Raw genomic sequence first — 19,578 nt, 5'->3', positions numbered from 1 at the left:
CTACAGAAACTATGTAATATTATAGAATTGGGTGTCAAGCAGAAACCTCAAATTAGGTGTGAAAACCTAAAAAAATGATCTCAAAACTCAGTCGAGGAACAAAATAATTTGTTTTAAGATATGTTTCCACTCCAGCCAAATATATTTACAGCTTCCTTTGGAATACAGGATATATTTACTCAACTATTTCTATTAGAAAGCATTAACAATCCTACTTCATTAGCAAATTCACCACACAAAGTAGTACTGAGTTTTTAAAAAAAACCATACAATTTATTGTTGTGTAAAAATAAAAACAAAACTATTTGAAGTTGAGTAAAACAAGAAAAGTAATTCTGAGAGAGGAAGAAAGATGATTATGTTTGTGTAAACAAACACAAATGGGCAATAGTTGTTAGGTGTGAGAATGGTTGGGTCTGGGGTAGAATTAGTGTTGAGTGAGATCAACTGACTGGACAAATCAATTATCAAAAATGTTCCAGCTGTAAACAACCATGTTATTTTTTTAAATTTTCTTTTAAGGTTGTGATTTGAGGGTTACTCCATGGTTGCTATACTTAGCAAAGGCTCCCTTGATTCATAGGGGTATGGTTGTTAGATGTGGACTGAAGAAAAATGGGAAGATTGAACATCAAACTTTTCAGGTACCCTTATATTTTGATGTATGGGTAACCTTTCAAGTATAATCTAACAAACTGGATATTGTATTTGCAATGAGAAAATTAAGAACTTTACTTTGTGGTAGTAAACAGAATATTATTAAACTATTGTTTATTCATATTGTGTTCACAGAACTAAAAGCATAGTTAAGGAAATCTTTAGAAGTCATCATCATCATTATCAATTTCCTGTTCCTCCAAACTGTCATGAATTGAGTCAACAATACATCAGATTTATCTTTCATCATCAACATGACTGTATACTCATTGCCTAAAATACCAAAATCCAATTCTTCAATACCAGAATGAGTGTATCATTCAGATGGTACCAAACACCTCGAAGGCCTTTTTGATAACAAAATCTTTGTTTTTCTAGAAGGAGATAGCGCTAGGGTAGTTATACAAAATAGTTGACTATAAACTTGATGTCTATTTTCAGCTTTGTTGACTTAAGTAGGTGTAGCAGGAGATTTACATGGAACAGCAGTTAACAATTTTCTCTCTAAGGCAGTCTTTTTTTCAGTTTCACAAAGGTTATGGTGACCCTACCCCACACAACAAAATGAGATTGTAACCCTAGAGCTGAAGTACATTAAATTAGGGATATAATTAATACATTAGGGTTTGTATCAGTGACTGTATGTACAATTTTGAGTTTAGGCTGGCCCAGAAAATAACATTTTAACATTATACTGTAAAACTATATTGTGAAATGAAATTGACAACACAAATGCTATCTTATACACTCTTTACAATACGCGATATCGTATTTATTTATATACACACAGAGAGAGTTAAAAGAAAAGCACTGACCTAGTCAATATAATTACACGTAATTCGAAAGAATTTACAGGACAAAGACTTAAATTGTAAATAATAAAGCCACACATTTATAGAAGAAAATAACCTGATAATCATATAACTTCAGGCACGAAAGGAAAAACCATTTCACAGACTAACCAGGAGTTTAACCGTTTGTTCTATAAACATTGAAAATTAAAATTTCTAACATTATCAAATCAAAACTCTGGATCTTCTTCGTAAATTTGTATCTAGTTCACGTCTCGAAATTGCTGAAATCTGACCAAAATAACTATACACTAACGGAAAAGAGGTGATATATTGGTGACAAGCAATGAAATTAAATCAATGACCCATCCCTAAAATAGGGGAAACATCAGTCAGTATGATTGCATTCCTTTAAATCACACATCATAACATACAACCGTGTACATTGACAGACTGGATTCGTATTTCAGAGACTCCATTGAAATATGTAGCAACATTGTTGTTGTCTGATGTAGCAGATCTAGAATCAAAGGATATTCCAGACATGACCATCCCGTTTTTTTTTTCTTGTTTGTTTTACACTATTTCATTATCATTTTTTAATTACGATGGCAGATTTGCCTGCTGTTTCTAGCAGGTCGAGCGACTACGTAGAGGCCAAACCCCTTTTGCACGTTCAAGTTGCCTTTTTCGACTTAGGTCAGCTCCGGTTCTGTCCATCTATATTCAAAGGTGCCCCGTCTATGTCTACCTCGTCTCCCTTCTGCAGACAACCACGACTGCATTATCCAGTATGTCCTTTTTTTTTTAAGACAGTAGAATGTAATTTAAGGGAGATTTGGTTGCTATTGCTATCGGGTCGATTAACCACTTTGGCTAGAGTAGTACAGTATGGCTGTGACCAAGTCACATGGTCAGCTCGACGGTTAATTTGAAGGACAAGCTATCAGCTCTGAATCACAGAGTTGATAAAGAGAACAGGTTTAATTGGAAAATGTCAACCGGAAGTGGTGTGCCTCGACAAACACTTTATGTATTGTGAGCGAGCGCACATAAATGTGTGTGTGTATGTATATATATATATATATATATATATACACACACACACATACACGCACCAATATATGCATAATGTATGTATAAATACACAAGACAATCCTCGGTACATGAAGTTGAAAGTAAACCCCTGCTAGGATAGGTCTTAACATACACATATGTAGATGCATGCACATACACACACACATACCTTTCACGACAATCCCAACAAGTACCTCGGTGCGAGAGTACTGCCATGCTGAGACACTTCCACACAGTGTGTTGGTGTGTGTGTTGGTGTGTGTGTGTGTGTGTGTGTAAAAAGCCAAGCATGGGCTTATTTTCAACCTCATGTACTTAGGATACAGACGACAACGAAAGTACCCCCCATGCTGGGCCTCCTTAACAGGTCGACATTAAACCCCACAAAACGTAATTACGTAGGTGCGAAAATATATTTACGGAATTAAAAAAAAGCAAAAAAAAAACAACAGTTTATTTCATGAAAGTGAATAATGTGCGATGATGTGGGAGATGATTAATAGGATTGCATTGAGATCGATTGTGATTTCTGGGGTGGGGGGGGATGAGTAACACAATAATATATATATCGGCCCATATTGAACAAGATTGTTGTTGTTTCGCCCCAATCATTAAACGTATTCCAACCATGGCTGTCCTGCTTCTATTTTAGACATAACCCACGTAGGACTACTTCATCTGAAGCATCACCATAATAATGTAGAGTGACTTAGCTGCTATTTCTAACAGGTCGAGGCTCTCTCGTTGACTCATAAATGAACAGGTAGTGTGGTGGGGGTAGCTAATTATAGATTATTATAACGAGGAACTACCCCGAAACTATACAATCTGGATAAATATATTTACCAGTTACAGTCAGAGGCTTAGAAAAGCTAAGAGTGTTCTAGACATTACATTCCAGGCGGTAACTCTTGTATTATGTGTGGTGGGACATTTTATCCCCAGGGAATGGCACAAGTGGAGAAACAAAAGATCTGGAACAAGCGTGAAGGAAGAAGAGGAGGGGAAAAAACGAAACAAAGAGATTTTAAAATCGAACAGAATTAATGATGAAGATAATAACACTGAGGTAATTGTGTGGTCATTATGGAGGTTTCTTATGATGAAATCTAGGCAGGAATATTCCAAATGCAGTTGTAATAGTAATAACTGATGATGATGATGATGATGATAAAGTTGCTGGCAGCAGTTGCCATGTCTGTGGATGTTGCTGCTGTAATTTAGTGAATGAAATAACACAGGTGACTGAAGTGGAAGTATAGCAGCCAGAAAAATACTAGAGGAGCCGCTCCTTCTTTATTTAAAATCCGGAGGAAGATATTAGAGATAGAATAATAATAAACCGAGAGAGAGACTTTCTGCCATTGTGGTGGAAGAATCATCTCGAAGACAACCAACTTACGTCACTAAAATTGGTTGACTTGCAACATATTTGGAAACATTAAAAAAAATGGCAGCTCGTGAGGAGTGAATGAAATTTCCCCCAGAAATGTTGAAAACCCGTGGCAAAGACGGGGACCATTCCTTGCTAGGTCCATATATTTCCGACAATGTTCTTGTTGGTTGTGGGAAGGAAGTAGGTTAATAGTACTTTAATGTCTGTTGCCAGTGGATGTAGCAGGCAGCAGAAATTGAGGAAGCTAAGGGTTAGATTATTATTATTATTATTATTCGGTTAATTATGATTTCTGCACATGAAGCTGGACAAGGGATGAGAATATACTGGGTTAATGGTGGTGTGATGCAGGGAACTGATGAAAATGGTGTGAAATAAAAGAAGAATAGAGCTGACATGTAAAGCAGGTGGCGACAGGGAATCCAGTTTAAAGCCACGGAAATTTAGAGACATAATAAATATATTAACAGCCGTATACAATCAGTCGGGAGTTTGCTTTTAATTTAATCAACGGTTTTCCCCCCATCAACCTCTTGCAATAAAACATTAATATTATTTAATAAAACATCAATTCTAAGACATCTCTAAAGGTTGCTCCGTGTTTTATATAAGGTCTTAATAGAACAGGCTGAACGAACAGAATTATCGACATCAACAGCAGTAGTCGAAACAAAACACGACACCAGAAATATTTTCATTTATAAAATAGTGAAATATCATAATATAATCGTGTTTCATGTGTGTGTGTGGTGTCGGGTGAAAGACGTGACAGGTATTTGTCAATGAGTGGACATGGATACATACCTTCTTGAACCAGGCCATGGCATGTAATGGGTAAAACAACCCCAGCCGTCAGAGTAATAATTCCCGGTAATATTCCTTCCACTGGAGAGGATGGAGTTTAAAAAAAAAAAAGCCAAATGGGACGTTCAAAGTATATTGTAAGGAGATGAAAGACTGGCCATGGCATCAGGAGGGTCAAATGAAAGGTAAATGGATGAAGGGGAACGAGCGTGGTTTCCTTCCACAGGTCGTCTTAGTTGTTGTGTGTCAATTAAGTATAGAGGCCTGATGGAGTTGGTGAACCAGCAGCAACTACAACAACAACACGCTGTTGTTTATAGTGTCTAGTTGGAAATATGACTGCTGCTGCTGCTGCTGCTGCTAATAATGCGGCAGCGGCGGCAAGGAATGATGGCAGCAGATGCGCGGTCGGGGAGGGGGGTCGGTCGTTACAACAAGTAGGGAGTGAGAGATGCAAGCAAGACGGCGGGAAGAAGGGATAAATCGACAGGAAAGAAGGAATGAAAATAAACTTGTAGACAGAAAGAAAAAAAAAGGACTGAAAGAGCTTCAACTAACTTATTTAACAGATATATACACATGTATGTGTATATATATATACACACATACGTATATATGAAGTTGAAGAAACAACTTAAAAGCTTGCTATCCCAGTGAAAGTTGGGGCGGCGGGGGGTGCAGATAATTCAGCTACATCAATGTGGAGAAAGAAGAGATATAAATATACGTTGGCGATACTATCTGTTATGGGAGCAAAATAAATGTAAGAAATTGTTGGTGGTGGTGGGGACAGATTTTTCTCACTCTTGAAAGTGTGCAATGAGCAACGGGATTGTTGAATGAGGGAAAATCTTCGAAAAGTAACGACTGTGTGAAGATGATAAGGACAGGAAAGATACAGTTGTGTCGCGCTAATAATAGTTTAGACTAAATATTAAAGATAGTTCTTTGCCAAATAATTCAAAACATTAACTAAATCACGTGCAACCTTTTTACTTTTTTTTTTCCCCCCTTACACAAAACAGCTTACAAGGAAATGTTGCGGGGTGGGAAATGTTTCGTATGCTGTTAGAGTAACAAACTGGGGTACTTGCTGTCTATGGGAATGTGTCTGCACACACACACGTATGTGCAAAGCGAATGCTCAAAAATATGAAGCGGGTAGCAATTAGAAAGAGGGGTAACTAAATGAAAGACCATTCATTGTTCTGCTGTAGTTGACAGGAAATGAACTACTTTGGAATATATTTTTAAAAAAGAAAGTGTTCTTTATATTTCCAGTGTAGATTGAGTAAAATGTAAAGAACCAACAGTAGAGAACACCTCACATTTGGGAGTACAGGGTAGGAGGGAGATGAACTAATAACATTTATTAAATGAGCCATTCCTTAAATAGGATGACATCAGAGATCTGATGGTGCATTTCCTTACATTGAAATTTATGGCAATAAATATTCCTAAAATATTTGTTGGCCACTAAATTGGTGGGGGGGGGGGGGTATCATTCAAGAGCAATAGGAATAAAGTTTGGTTGAGGAATAAGTGACAGTGAGCCACTAAGTTATTATAAACTCAGAAAGGCCTCTTTTAATGAATCAAAAAAGATGAAAACTAAAAGATTAAAAAAATACCAAATAATAAACAAGAGATGTGGAATTGGAGTAATAGTCTATAAAACGGAATTACCATGAAATGACATTGGATTTATAAACAAAAACCTATTTTCTAGAACAATGGGGCCATAAACTGATTTGCATCAACTAGAAACTAAATAGCTTACTAGGAGCTTGAATGAGAAAGACATGGTTGTCACCACATCCTACCTGTCTTCTAAGGCTTTGAGACTTTATATCTATGTAAAATACCAACATTATCACATTTATAATAATACACTAGCACAGAATTAAAGCCTCTTTTCTTCTCTTTTTTACACCCCAATGAAATAAAAGGCTGCATGTTTAGGAAGTGAAAGTAACAGATGACACTAGAGATGATCAGCATTGATCTATTTGATTAAATGGCAGTGCTCCAGCATGGCCACAATCTAATGATTGAACCAAATTGAATAGTATCATCTATTATCTATTACCCTTTCTTCCTGCAAAAAACTGGATCTTTGATAGATTTAGAATCTCTTGCCACCATTTACAAGATATCAGCAGTCAAAGGCAGGTTTTTATGCGACCAGAAAAGCTGTTATTTGATGCTCTCTGGAATATAACAGAACACATTAGTACTTATGATTCTATCAAACATTCAAGCTCTTTAGTACGAGTATCATCCCATCCAATTTGGTTAATATTTTCCTAGCTACCCCCCTATTATTCTAGCCCTTTTACCAACCTCTACATTCTATTTAATGAAACTGCAATCTGCTCTTCAGTTTTCTTTGCATTGCTGCACTGGATTCATCAATTTTATTGATCCAAGCCATCACAGACCTTATGTAACACATTACCACAACTCATAACATATTACATTATACTACTAAATGTTATTATGCTTTAAATGTGATTTTTCAAGTAATTCCCCCCCCCCCCAGCAGTCTCAGTATATATCTTAAATACGTTGATTTTATTTTAGAATTTTTAGAAATTTATTTTCATGTTATTAATATCACAACCAATGTATTGCTATCATAAAAGAGATAATACTGCGACACCTCATTTAAAAACAGTCCAGTGAGCATGGATTGATGACTTAGTATATTATATTATATTATATTATATTATAATAGAAGGAAAAAATAGTTTATTTTTTAGATGCAGAACAATAGAAGAGAGATGCCAGTAGAAGGAAACGAATTTGAATAAAGACCATAATTGTACTAAATAATATAACTTTGTAAGTCTTTAGCTATTTTATAGGAAGACAATACCAATAACTGTGAAAGCTACAATAAAACATGATTCTTAGATACCAAGGATAGAGAAAGCATGTGATTCTAGATTAAATCCCACTACACAGAATTTTGGGCAAGTTTTTGCTGCCATTGCCTTAGGTTAACCAATATCTTGCAAATGGAATTGAGTAGATGGAAAATGTGTAGAATCCTATCATATGAACTGTAGCTTTAGACTTTGTGTGTCACCCAGCTCCACCCCAACACCTTTGATTACTTTTGAAGAATCCACTGTTTCACCAACATTGAGACCAGGTGTCTGGTTTGAAGATACAACACTTCCTCCAATTTCAGGTTCAAATGAGGCCTGTGAAGAAAGATGTCCCAGTTATGACTGGAATAGCAGTTTACAAGCATGTGTGGTAGAGTGTGGTTTACAGGAATTTAGCTACTATTTCTAGCTGACCAACCAAATACACAGAGACTCTCTCACTGACTCACTGATGGATGCAAAAATATATTCATATTGTCGACACAAGCTTTTATCATTAACAGAAAAACAAGACAACAAAAGGGTAAAAATAAGGCATGGATTCTTTCATTTGGGATTGAAATTCAAATTATTTAAAGGCCTTCATTTCATAGTCGAATAAAAAGGAAATTTTTAAAATAAAAACTTTCTTAAAAATTCAAGCCTTCAAAACTAACAAAAAGGAAGTTAAAATATCTGTAACAGAAAGCGGCTCATATTTTTCTGTTAATAAATCATGTGTATGTATGTGAGGGAGAAGGTCTGTATATTGGAGAGTCTGTACTTGTGTAAGGAAGGGTGTGTGTTTAATTATAATTGTGTTAAGTGTGTCATTAGAAGCAACAGGAAAAAGAATTTGCCTTCACAACATTTCATACAAAATGAGTTTTGTATGTAATGTTAACAACCTATACAACGATGTCACAGTTGATTGGCATGAATATTATTTCATGAAGATATGGTTCATCTAAAGGGACTGGACCAGCAAAAATTTCAGCCAAGGAAAATGTGATTCTGAGGAAGTAAACTTTATTTCAAATTTCAGGAAAACATTATAAGAAGTTTTAAAATACAGCTGCAACAATTTTAGTAACATTATCTTCCAAATCTAAATGCAAAAAAGAACAAACTTATGTCTTTGGTAGGTACAAACTTTTAGCACAAAATACCAGCTTCTATCACAATCATCTACGATTTTCCTTTACAAATTGAGCATGCAATAAGAAATTAATTTCTAAGTGTTGGTAAATTAATGTTAACTTAATGTTGCAATGAGTAAATTCTAAATAAAGAAACGGACGTGTTTCAAAATGGTATGTAATTGATGAATATAGTAAAGACGAAGAATAATGTTAGAATAATTTAAGAACTGAGATTTTTTTTAGAATATCTGAAAAACGAGGAGTATTGTACTGTATATATTGATAAAATAAACTTTTGTTGCATTGGAAAAGGATGATAGATGAAGATTAAAGATTTTCCCTATACATGACTTTTCAAATAAAGTGAGGATCAAGAAAGTGATATGACCTGGGTTGATGGACCAATCAAAAATATCAAAAACATCAGCAGTTGATAACAAATAAAGAATAGGTCAACACAGAACAAATATTGGTAATCGAAATAAAGAAACGATCACCATGGGACTAAGACTATTTGTAAATATCAAAGTCATTCTATATTTCCATATTATTGTAGTGTACAAAGCATGTATTATGACTGAGTGTGTACTTAAGTTTTTGAAGCAAATTGTTATTAGTACCAAATGGATTGTTCTTCTGGCCACTTAACATTGTGTGTGCGTGCATATGTGTGTGTGTGTGTGCGCGTGCACGCGTGCATGCATGTGTGAACAGTGTCAAACATTATTTTACAATACAACGAAAAAATGTGTAGGTCTAGATATGTAGGAGAAAGAGTAAAAGAGAAATTCCATAACTAAAAATTCATATCTAGAGTGGTTGATTGTAGAGAGCATGGTGGAATAGAAGAAATAACTCGAAAGTACATAACTAATTATATAAGACTATTACTGGGACAGCAATATACACAGTGGAATCTCAGATTACGAATTTAATTTGTTCCTGAAGGCTGTTCATCACCCAAAATGTCTGTAAACCAAAACTTGTTTTTCTCATAGGAAATTCAAGAGAGGTGGGCACAGTGAATTCAAGCAGGGATGTGCACTAAGCAGAAGCTAGACAGCAATTGACATTCTCCTGCCAATACTCCCAGCTTGTTACCAACTGTTGTTGGTGGATTACATGTTCAGTACATGAGACACTCATTTGTCACCCGAGACATTTTATGTTTGAATAATTGTTCCAACTGATTTGTTCATGAGAGGCACTTGTAAACCAAGGTTCCACTATAGTTGACATAATGTAGTGTTATTGCTAACTCAGCAATAAACACTATACTGTTATTGTGGCACAGCAGTATACAGTGTTAATTCTGTATTGTGTGATTGGTCATATGGCAGTCATCATCATCATCATCAAATATCTGTTTTCCATCTTAGCATGGGTTGAATGGTTTGACAGGAGCTGGCAAGCCGGGGGGGGGGGGGGGGGGGTGCACCAGGCTCCAGCCTTCTGTTTTGGCATGGTTTCTACAGCTGGATGCCCTTCCTAATGCCAACCACTTTACAGAGTGTACTGGGTACTTTTTACATGGTAATAGCATGGAAGCTTTTCTTACATTGCACCAGTATGGCTACTTTTTACATGGTGCCAGCACAAGTGTTTTTTTTACATGACACCAACATGGGTCCTTTTGACATGTTACCAACATGGGCACCTTTTATGTGGTACCAATACAGGTGCTTCTTACATGGCACCAGTACAGGTGCTTTTTACATGCTGCCAGCATGGAAGCTTTCTAAGTGGCACCAGCAAAGGTGCCTTCTATGTGGTGCCAGCATGGATGATTTTTATGTCAAATCAGCACTGGTGCTTTGTCTACATGGTGCCATGTGGCATCATACAGTGTTACTGGAGAGACAGTAACTACACACTGCTAATACCATAGAGTGTTATTCCTGAGATAGTATTGTCCAGAGTCAGTGATACAAAGCTCTTCTGATTGCTTTGAATACTATGACTATCTTGGGACAGTATGCACTCAGATTGTCAAGTAAATTGTGGCCAAATGATTAAGCATTGAAATCCTAACATGAATAAATTTTGTGAGTTCCAAGAATGTAACGGTTAAAGATATATATTTAGAAATATAATGGCTATGTATATATATATATATATATATATATATATATATATATATATATATATATTATATGTAGTAATATAATGGTTAAAGACGTATATGTAGTACTATAAGAGCTAATGATATGTTATATCTGTAGGAATATAATGGTGAAAAATAATCATGGAAAGTAATTACAGATAGAAACTGAAACGATGAGATCAATTCACCAATTATTATATGCACAAACACTCCTGCAATGCATGCACACGCACACACACTTAACACCTGTTGGATATTTTCGTTAACATTGTCCTTAAAAATATTATGATTCACTAATTCCCATTACTAATTTTTTTCATGTTATGCAAAGTTTTTATGTAGTACATATAGCTTTTCATGAAAGCATAACCAAGGCACTCCCCCTCCCCTGCTCCTGTTTTTGTGCTCAGTATTCTAGGCTAATGTTTATATTATCATGATAATCAATGTCCTGGTGTCTGTTTGCCATCAGATACACAAATCAATTTATTTCAGACAACAATTGAATATCCTTCACCTATCTTGTTTCATTCAATTTACATCAGTAACTCTCATCCCTGCCTTTCACAGCCAAACAAAACTATTCTAATATACATAAACACCAACAAAAGCAAGCTGATCTTTGAACACCCCCAAGTTGGGGTTATTACATATCACAATTCCCTCTACAACTTGTTTCCCCTCAGCTAATATACATCACGTTCTCAATATCTCATAATTCCTCACTGTTGATCACAATCTTTAACCGTGTCAGGTATGTATCGCTTGACTGGTTATTTCTCTATAAAACAACACATCTTTACTTATCTTAATAAATAGCAACACTATATATCTATCTTTCTCAGTGGCCTCTTATGAAGCCTCCATTGTTACTTTATTGACACCACTGGGTATCAAAATGCCAACATTATGACTGCAGCTCAATGCTCTGTGAACACTGTAAGACAGGACACTGACAACTGCAACAGAGACTTTGAAGCTGTGACCAACAGGAAGGGTCACAGCAGGTGTTCAGACTGCGTTTGCATGCTGGAGTTCATACCACATCTTCGAACAGGGCCTTAAGCTCAGTTCAGAGAGCTATGAGAAGTTGCTGGGGACTGTGGTCAATACATGGCTAGAGAGGGTTGCTGCTGGAAGGACGTATGTGTGGCAGTGGGATTCAGCTGTATGTCATGCCTCCAGAAAGAGTCAGGAGTGGTTGGCCGGAGAATTTCTACGATTTTTACCAGCCCCAATTTCTGGCCTCCTAATTTCCCTAATAAAATCTTATGTAGACCCACAGGGGCCATATGGACCCTGGTTGAGAACCACCTAGAACAGACATTTTACATTCACTGCTTCACCGTTCCAAAGTTCAAATTCCATGTTCGCTTGCCCACCTTTCATCCAACATAAACATCACTAATTGGTCAGTTTAATCAATTAACCCACCTCCTACAAAATATGTCCCTAATCAACCGCATAAGCAATATCCTGAGACTGGTGGCAGATGGTCTGAATTAGCAGAGTTTCACTGTGTGTAATCTTACTACTACTACTACTATTGTCACTGCTGCTGCTGCTATTATAACCACAAACATTGCCGTCTCTCTGAGGTCAATACAAAATAATTATCAGTAATATACTGATACTGGACCAGTCAACTGTAGACTTGCACCACCAACCTACAAGAATTGGCTTTCAAGTTTATCCAAAGAAATCAATATTCTATAAACAATATTAGTAGAATGGATTCAGAATAACAAAGACTGGAATGATCTAAATATCACAAACCACCAACACCACCACAACCACAACAACAACCAATATAAACATTATTACATTGTTCTTCAATCCTATTTAGTTTTGTGTGTGTGTGTGTCCGTTAGGTCTGCTGAAAAAAAAAAAATCCACTCTCTACATCATTGATTAATTTGTGTCCTCTAAGGTTTCACAACTTTCTCAAATTCTCACAACAAATCCCAATCAAAAGATATTTTCTTTCAGGAAAGTGAAGCTGTTGAGTATCTGACCAAGAACCAGACTTGTGATTCCAATATTGGCCCAAAATAGTTTACATTTCAAACCATAACAATTAAATCTGGTGAACAAAACAAAACCCCACAAAGTGTTTCAAAGTATTAGAAAACCGTGTTCCTTTCTCATTTCCTTCTCTAAGTGTAATCTTAGTCCCATGGGAACATACAGTTCAGTACTAACAGCAGCAAGTGACACACAGAGGAATCAGCCCAAAAATGTTAAACTAAAATTCTCTTCAATATAAAAAGGGGAAATGGTTACAACAACAACAAAAACAAACAATAATATTATAAAAAGTATCTTCTATTTGTTATCATTGTAATTAAATTATTAATTACTGTCTAGTCTACCTTCTTTTATGAAGACTTGATCCAAGTTCTTACTGCACAGAAAAAGGAGTGAAGAATACATCGGGGGAAATGTTTACTGAACACTATACTGTTAATGTCAAGATTCATTCCAGTTCATTCCAAAGCCCTGACCCCTGTGGAACCCCCTGTCCATATCTTTCCATCAGGGGTTGATTTACAACAGTTTAAGTGGAACAATAATAGCATGCTAATCTTGGAGGCCCTACAAAAGTCAGAGGTACTGCCCCTTCTGACAGATCCAGCAAGTGAAACAGAAAATACTCACTTGTTATTTTCTTCTCAATATACTTGTGTATTGTTTTAATTTCCTCTTAATTATACAAACAAAACAAAGAAACCGGCATAAGAAAGAAATTTAAAATATAAAAATGCAGATTTTTTTTATACAAAAATAAAAAAATTATCCATTGGAGAGAGAGAGAGAGAGCGGGGTTACTGTAGTTCGGGTTTCACCAGTCACAAGGACAGACATAAATGTTTTTTGTTTAAAAAGAAAATCAAAAGCAACTGCAACTAGAAATAAATAAAAAAAAAAATGCAGGCAATTAATCAGGTTATTGTCTAAAAAGAAGAGAAGGTAGAGATAAAAACAACAACAACAACAGTAGCAATAACAAATGCATTTGTGGTTGTAGTGGTAATATAACATGCCAACATGACTGAGGCATGATGGAAAAGAAAATGAAAAATTAGCATTGCTTTCACAATTGTAGCTAAAATGGTTGCAAACTGTGGCTACAAAACATTGAAGAATTATCGAATTTCATGGCATGTCAAGAGGAATGTCAGAAGGCAATCAAATGTGGAGAACTGAAGAGACATGTAATGTTTGTTAGTCAATGGTTTATCTGTCAAGAACAACAAGATGAAGATATTAAAAAATGAGTCACTTGTTCCACGTGAGGGAAATGGAAGAAAGTTTTTTTTTTGAGAGAAAAAATTAATTATAACTTGTTAAACAGGAGGATTTGGTCAGTATTCAGAGAGGATTTGGAAAGATTAATGATGTACATTCTTGCTACATAAGACATTTAACATTACACTACAACTGGGAGATTTATTATTGAGAGAGGCTTTTGTCAACACTCAACAAATATGAAAGGAGAATGCCTTAGAGTGAAGTGTGAGTTAGAATATGAGAGAGAAGGAAAGAGAGAGGACAAAGAGAGAGAGAGAGAGAGAGTAAGGGAGAAAAAAGGTGAGAGTAAATTGAATCAGACAGACAAGAAAACTGTCCCCATCCAAATTAATGGAGAGGATGAAGAAGACGTTTTAAAATTAGTGAGTGACACACAGACAGAAAGGCAAGCAAGCAGGCAGGCAGGCAGATTTGTCTGCTATGTCTAGCAAGAGAGGTGAGCACAAAGAGGCTTGTTTATTGGCTTGTGATGAAGTATGTTATAGCAAGATGTAGAAAGCAAGAACATAGTTTCAAATAGACATCGATCATACTGGAGCTCCATCTCCACAGGTAGAGATAATCCACCACCATCACCCAAAATAGTTAACTGATATCAGAATGATAGCAAAATCCACCTGGACAGGATTTGAATGAGGAAGTATTTTAGCTGAGAATCTATTAGTTCTTCCAATCATCACCACTCTCGTTGTTGATGCTTTCATTCAGTAAATTGTTTACGTGTGGGTGAGAGACAAGAACATGGAAGCAGGGGAAACAACTCTAGTGTTAGTTGTTTGGTTATCTGTGCAGCTTTCCAGTGGGAAAAAGGTAAGAGGAGGAGGCACTCGGAACTGGCAGCGGAAATCATCTGAAAGAAAGGTTAAGGAGAAACAAGAGCTGTGTTGGAGCTCAAAGTACACAGCCCCAGCACTCAGACCAAGCGAAAAATACAGTGTGTGTGTGAGAGAGAGAGAGAGAACCAATTTCAGCATTCGTGTAAAACAAGAGCAAATTGATGTCTCTCAGAAAGGATGTTAGCATTAGTAATAGATTATAGGTTACAAGCTGAACTAATAGTCATGCATGAAAGAACATGCTGCATGGATGAAAGAGAAGAGAACAGAGAGAAGAAAATGAGCATAGAAAAAGGGAAGAGAACGAGGAGGAAGAAAACAACAATGGTACAACAACTATGAAGAAAAAGAAGAAAAACTAATCTACAAAATGCTAAAAGAACAAAACAAATTGAAGAAATCTACCGTCATGGTATTGGATATTCCAGAGCTCAAGTTCTGAAAAAGAAATCAGATTAAAGTTTTTATCTTCTTACACTACTATTCATATACATGTGTACATACACATGTACACACATACACACATACAACAGGCCCAACCAAGAGACAGACGACACACACACACACACACACACCAACAGTGAAAAAATATGGCACATGTACAGCTGAAAGGCAAATCATAATAAAATTATCCTGGTGATCAAAATCATACTTATTGTTATCAACACCAGGATCTGAATGTAAATAGTCTTTTCAAGTCATCCAATACCTTGCCTTTATTTATTTATATCACATCATATAACAGTGTGTGTGAGAAGGGGAGAGAGGTGGGAGAGAGAGAAAGAGAAACTATATGTTACTCGTCTATGGAGATGGGTAAAGTTAGGTGTATTTCCACTTGTGTAGGTGGGGCAAGTGACAAGCTATCTGAATAGTCCAAAAGGGAACGTTCCTTCTCCCTCCCTGTATTTATCTTTAATCTTAAAAACAAATGATATAGAAATTCTTATTGCTGCCATTGCTGCCAATGATTATCTGCAATTTGGAACCTGCACAACATTCTCTTGCAACACATCAATTGAGCTTTCTTAACAGAGGGACAGCCATATATTCTACAATTATTTACATTCACAAAGACCGTCAACACAACAGTCTACTCTGGTTCTGTGATATACAATGTTTAATGCAATCTGAATTAAAACCTTCCATCAAAATTTCATGTTCCAAATACCAGCTTGATAATAACAAAGTTATTTTACTAAATTCTTCATTATTTTCAAAATTAATTAAAACAAAAGCAGTGTACCTCAACAGAAATATTGTAACAAAAAATTTTTAAAATTAAGTTTTGATTAATTAAATGACTAAAGATCTGAATTACAGATTCTAGGTTAGAGTCTTCCTTAAACTCCAGTTCAACTCGATTCAAATAAAACATGCTGTATCTATTCAGAGACAGTTATTGTGTGTGTGAACACTGTCTACTTTAACCATTTGTAGATGTGTGTGGTTAGACTTAAAAGAATAAACTATTTGCTATATTGACTACAACAGTCACTGTTATGAACTAAACATTCAACATATGTTTTTAATTGAGAAGTTAATGGAAAACTAGAAGCAGCCATAAACATATCTGTCTGTGCAGTTCTGTGTGTGGCATTTTAAAGTTTTGGCATGATATTTAAGCATGATGGGTCATCTTAACACAATTAAAATGCTAATCTGTACAAGAGGTAGGTTTAAATAACTTCTAAAATTAACCAACAGCTTAAAACAGGATTTTCTAAACTATTAAATAAACATTAAGAGAAAACGAGAAGCCTGAGTACAATCAAGAGTCTATTGGCTTTAACTAAATGATCTTCAAATGAAACAATGGCAAATGAAAGAGGGGTGGAGATGATGGAGTAAAGTAGGAAATGGCATATTAAAAGGACTTGAGTCAACTAATATGACACTGGAATAATAAATGGCATGATCTAGAAGCTACTAGTAGATCTGTTAATTATTTATTTAAACAACTCAGCAGAAATACCTCATCATATTTTATACTGTCACCAAATTTGACACTCTCATACAAGAGGAATGAAAAGGTAGGCATTTGCTTTTTGGGGTTTGTTTAGGGGTTATTTTCCTTTGTTTTTGTTACCCCCACCACCACCTTACCTTTTCAAGACCATGGTTTGATCTATTCCTAAATCTAATCCAACATATTCCTACTATAAAATCTACCCAAAAAGTAGATTAAATCACAAATTATCTTCAGATTCATTGGAAAGAATCTCTCCTGCAATCCATTGATTTCAACCAAAAGAAAAAAAAAATCTGCTTCATTCTATTTATTTCAATGTTCCAGAATTAGACGAAATGATACCATTCCTAAGGTTTCTCCTTTCCAACACCACCCCTCATACTTCCATTGACAATGCAATCATAAAATTTTGAAGCCACTTGTATCTAAGGATGACAGATAAAAACAGCACAAGAGAAATTATGGTGCTTTGGCCAACCAACCAACCAATACCTGTAAAGAATCTCTATATGGTCACTCAGTCTACAAGACATAGCAGTCGAATGTCCTTCAAATCACACCCTATCTTCTTTACAAAAAAGAATACACTGAATAGTGTAGTCCAAAATACACAAAGCCTGCAAAAATTTAAGACAAGATGGTTGTGGTTGGAATAGCTTTGGCCAGGAAGTTATTGTAGTGACCACTTATTATTATTATTATTATTATTATTATAAAGACTTTAAGAGTTTTACTACATTAATTTGAGCAGTCCATTACACATGATATTGTAACCTATGTCAATATTAAATTTAAAAAAAAAAAAAGATTGAAAAAAACAAAAAAAACAAAGTGTACGAAAGTACACAATATATAATTTGAGAATGTGACAGAAGAGAATTTTATGTTTTGGATGGTGGTGGTGGTGGTCCTTCATTGGCAACGTTGAAGAAGAAAAACAAAAGGTTACATGAAAAGCGATGGGTTTTACAGCAAAAGCAACATGGTGAATTAAAATGGAAATGAATAAAGTGGAGGTGTGTGGAATGGTGTTTTACAGGCGAAAGATGAGGGCTAGAAAAGGAGGTAAGTGAGATGCATGTGCGGGTGGGTGTGATTGAAAAATGTTTCATGGATTGACAACAACAGAAGAGGTAGAGCAATGAAAAGTTGTGATGGGCAAAGCACTGAAACTTCCTGCTATGAAAGAATTGAAAGACACTGCATTGCAAGACTGTCCACCCTTACAGAGATATCTATCTAGATCCCCAAATTTTTATTTACATTAGGAATTTGATGAGTTCAGTAGAAAACAGTGGGTAAACATTGGCTGTACACTTTCGAAAAGTTTGCTAGAAGCTCAAGTTCTGTGCCAACAGAAATAAAAGCAAAACTTGGTTATCACAAACAATATTGACATTTAGTTTAATTGTTCTGACATTGAAGGAGCTGAGTGGTTAAAGGTGGAAGTTCTTTGTAGAGTTTCAATAAAAACAAGAGAAAAGCAATAGCTTATCTTAGCTGACAAAATTATAAGATTTTAATCATTCCATGCTTACAACACTGGTTAATACCAAAGGCAGCAGACACAACTGTAAAGGTGTCAATTCCCAAGACAAACATTTGTTGAAAACATGCAGCAGAGAGTGGGGGGGGGGGTTGTCTCATTAAGGGCAGCCTCTCAAGTGCTGGTAACATGAAAAAAATGTCTGCAGATCATGCTATACAGGTTTGGTGGTAGGAAGGACATCTAGCTGTAAAAAACTACACCAAAGATATCAGAACATACACAGGAAGAGAGTATCCTGTTGCTGTTTTCTTTGTTGTTGCTGTATCAGGTGACAAAAGATAGTCACAAGTGGTAAGAGACACAGTTGAGACTTGCCCGACTCATGCCAGCATAGGTAAACAGACATAAGGTGACAATGATGAATACAGTCAGTACTGTATATATATATATATATTGTATAGAAAGGTTCATTGAATTCATAAAAGACTGTTGTATCAAATTAAAGAATGTTGTGCTTTAGTGCCTGGAATAGCCTCAATGTGCAGATTTCTTTTATCAAAGACAATCCACCCATCACTAGCTTGGACAGTTTTCTCGAATGCATTAAAGGGTTTTTGACTGGTAATTCTAACAGGTCAAACAATCATATAGAGGTTCATCAAAGAGAGACAAAGTGGCATTATCTAAACAGTATGACGACACTGAAATTGCATCATCTTATTAGAGAGTAGTTAAATTTAAAATTTAAGTTAGGACTTTGAATTAAATTTTGGTTTTAAATTTTGGCACAAAGCCAGCAATTTCAGGGGAGGAGTAAGCTAATTCCATCATCCCCAGCACTCAACTTGTACTTATTTTCTGTCACTCCTGGAAGGATGGAATACAAAGTCAACGTTGGTGAAATTTAAACTCAGAAATATAAAGACGGACTAAATGCTGCAAAATACCTTACCTGGCAGCTCACCTTTTGGACTTCAATTTAATATTAAAACATCAGATGTCACAAAGGTACCTTTTTACTTCTTTAATTTCGTCTCAAAAAGGAAACTGTATTTGCCATTTCCAAATATAGGTCAGTAATGCACATTTGTTTAGAATGACTGAACTCTTTATTTTACCAAATGT

General features: G+C 35.7%; 1 protein-coding gene across 11 annotated transcripts in view; it reads right to left on the bottom strand.

Annotated features, from left to right (window-relative positions):
- Nucleotides 1–19,578, bottom strand: part of LOC106884484 (uncharacterized) — a 249,654-nt gene that overhangs the window by 73,634 nt on the left and 156,442 nt on the right. For 8 of the 11 annotated variants that reach the window (XM_089361253.1, XM_052972233.2, XM_089361258.1 and 5 more), the window contains one exon: nt 15,398–15,430. The exons of 1 other annotated variant lie outside the window; for it this stretch is intronic. In XM_089361253.1, the coding sequence (XP_089217379.1) occupies nt 15,398–15,430 (33 nt within the window). Of the gene's footprint in view, nt 1–4,725; nt 5,094–15,397; nt 15,431–19,578 lie in introns of those variants that run through there. 2 more of the 11 variants (XR_016243894.1, XM_089361263.1) reach the window with 1 other exon arrangement.

This window comes from Octopus bimaculoides, chromosome 12 (genome assembly GCF_046866305.1).
Source record: "Octopus bimaculoides isolate indiv1 chromosome 12, ASM4686630v1, whole genome shotgun sequence".
NCBI classification, from domain to species: domain Eukaryota; kingdom Metazoa; phylum Mollusca; class Cephalopoda; order Octopoda; family Octopodidae; genus Octopus; species Octopus bimaculoides.
The sequence above is the reverse complement of the archived record's forward strand: the minus strand, read 5'-3'. Positions and strand labels throughout refer to the sequence as shown.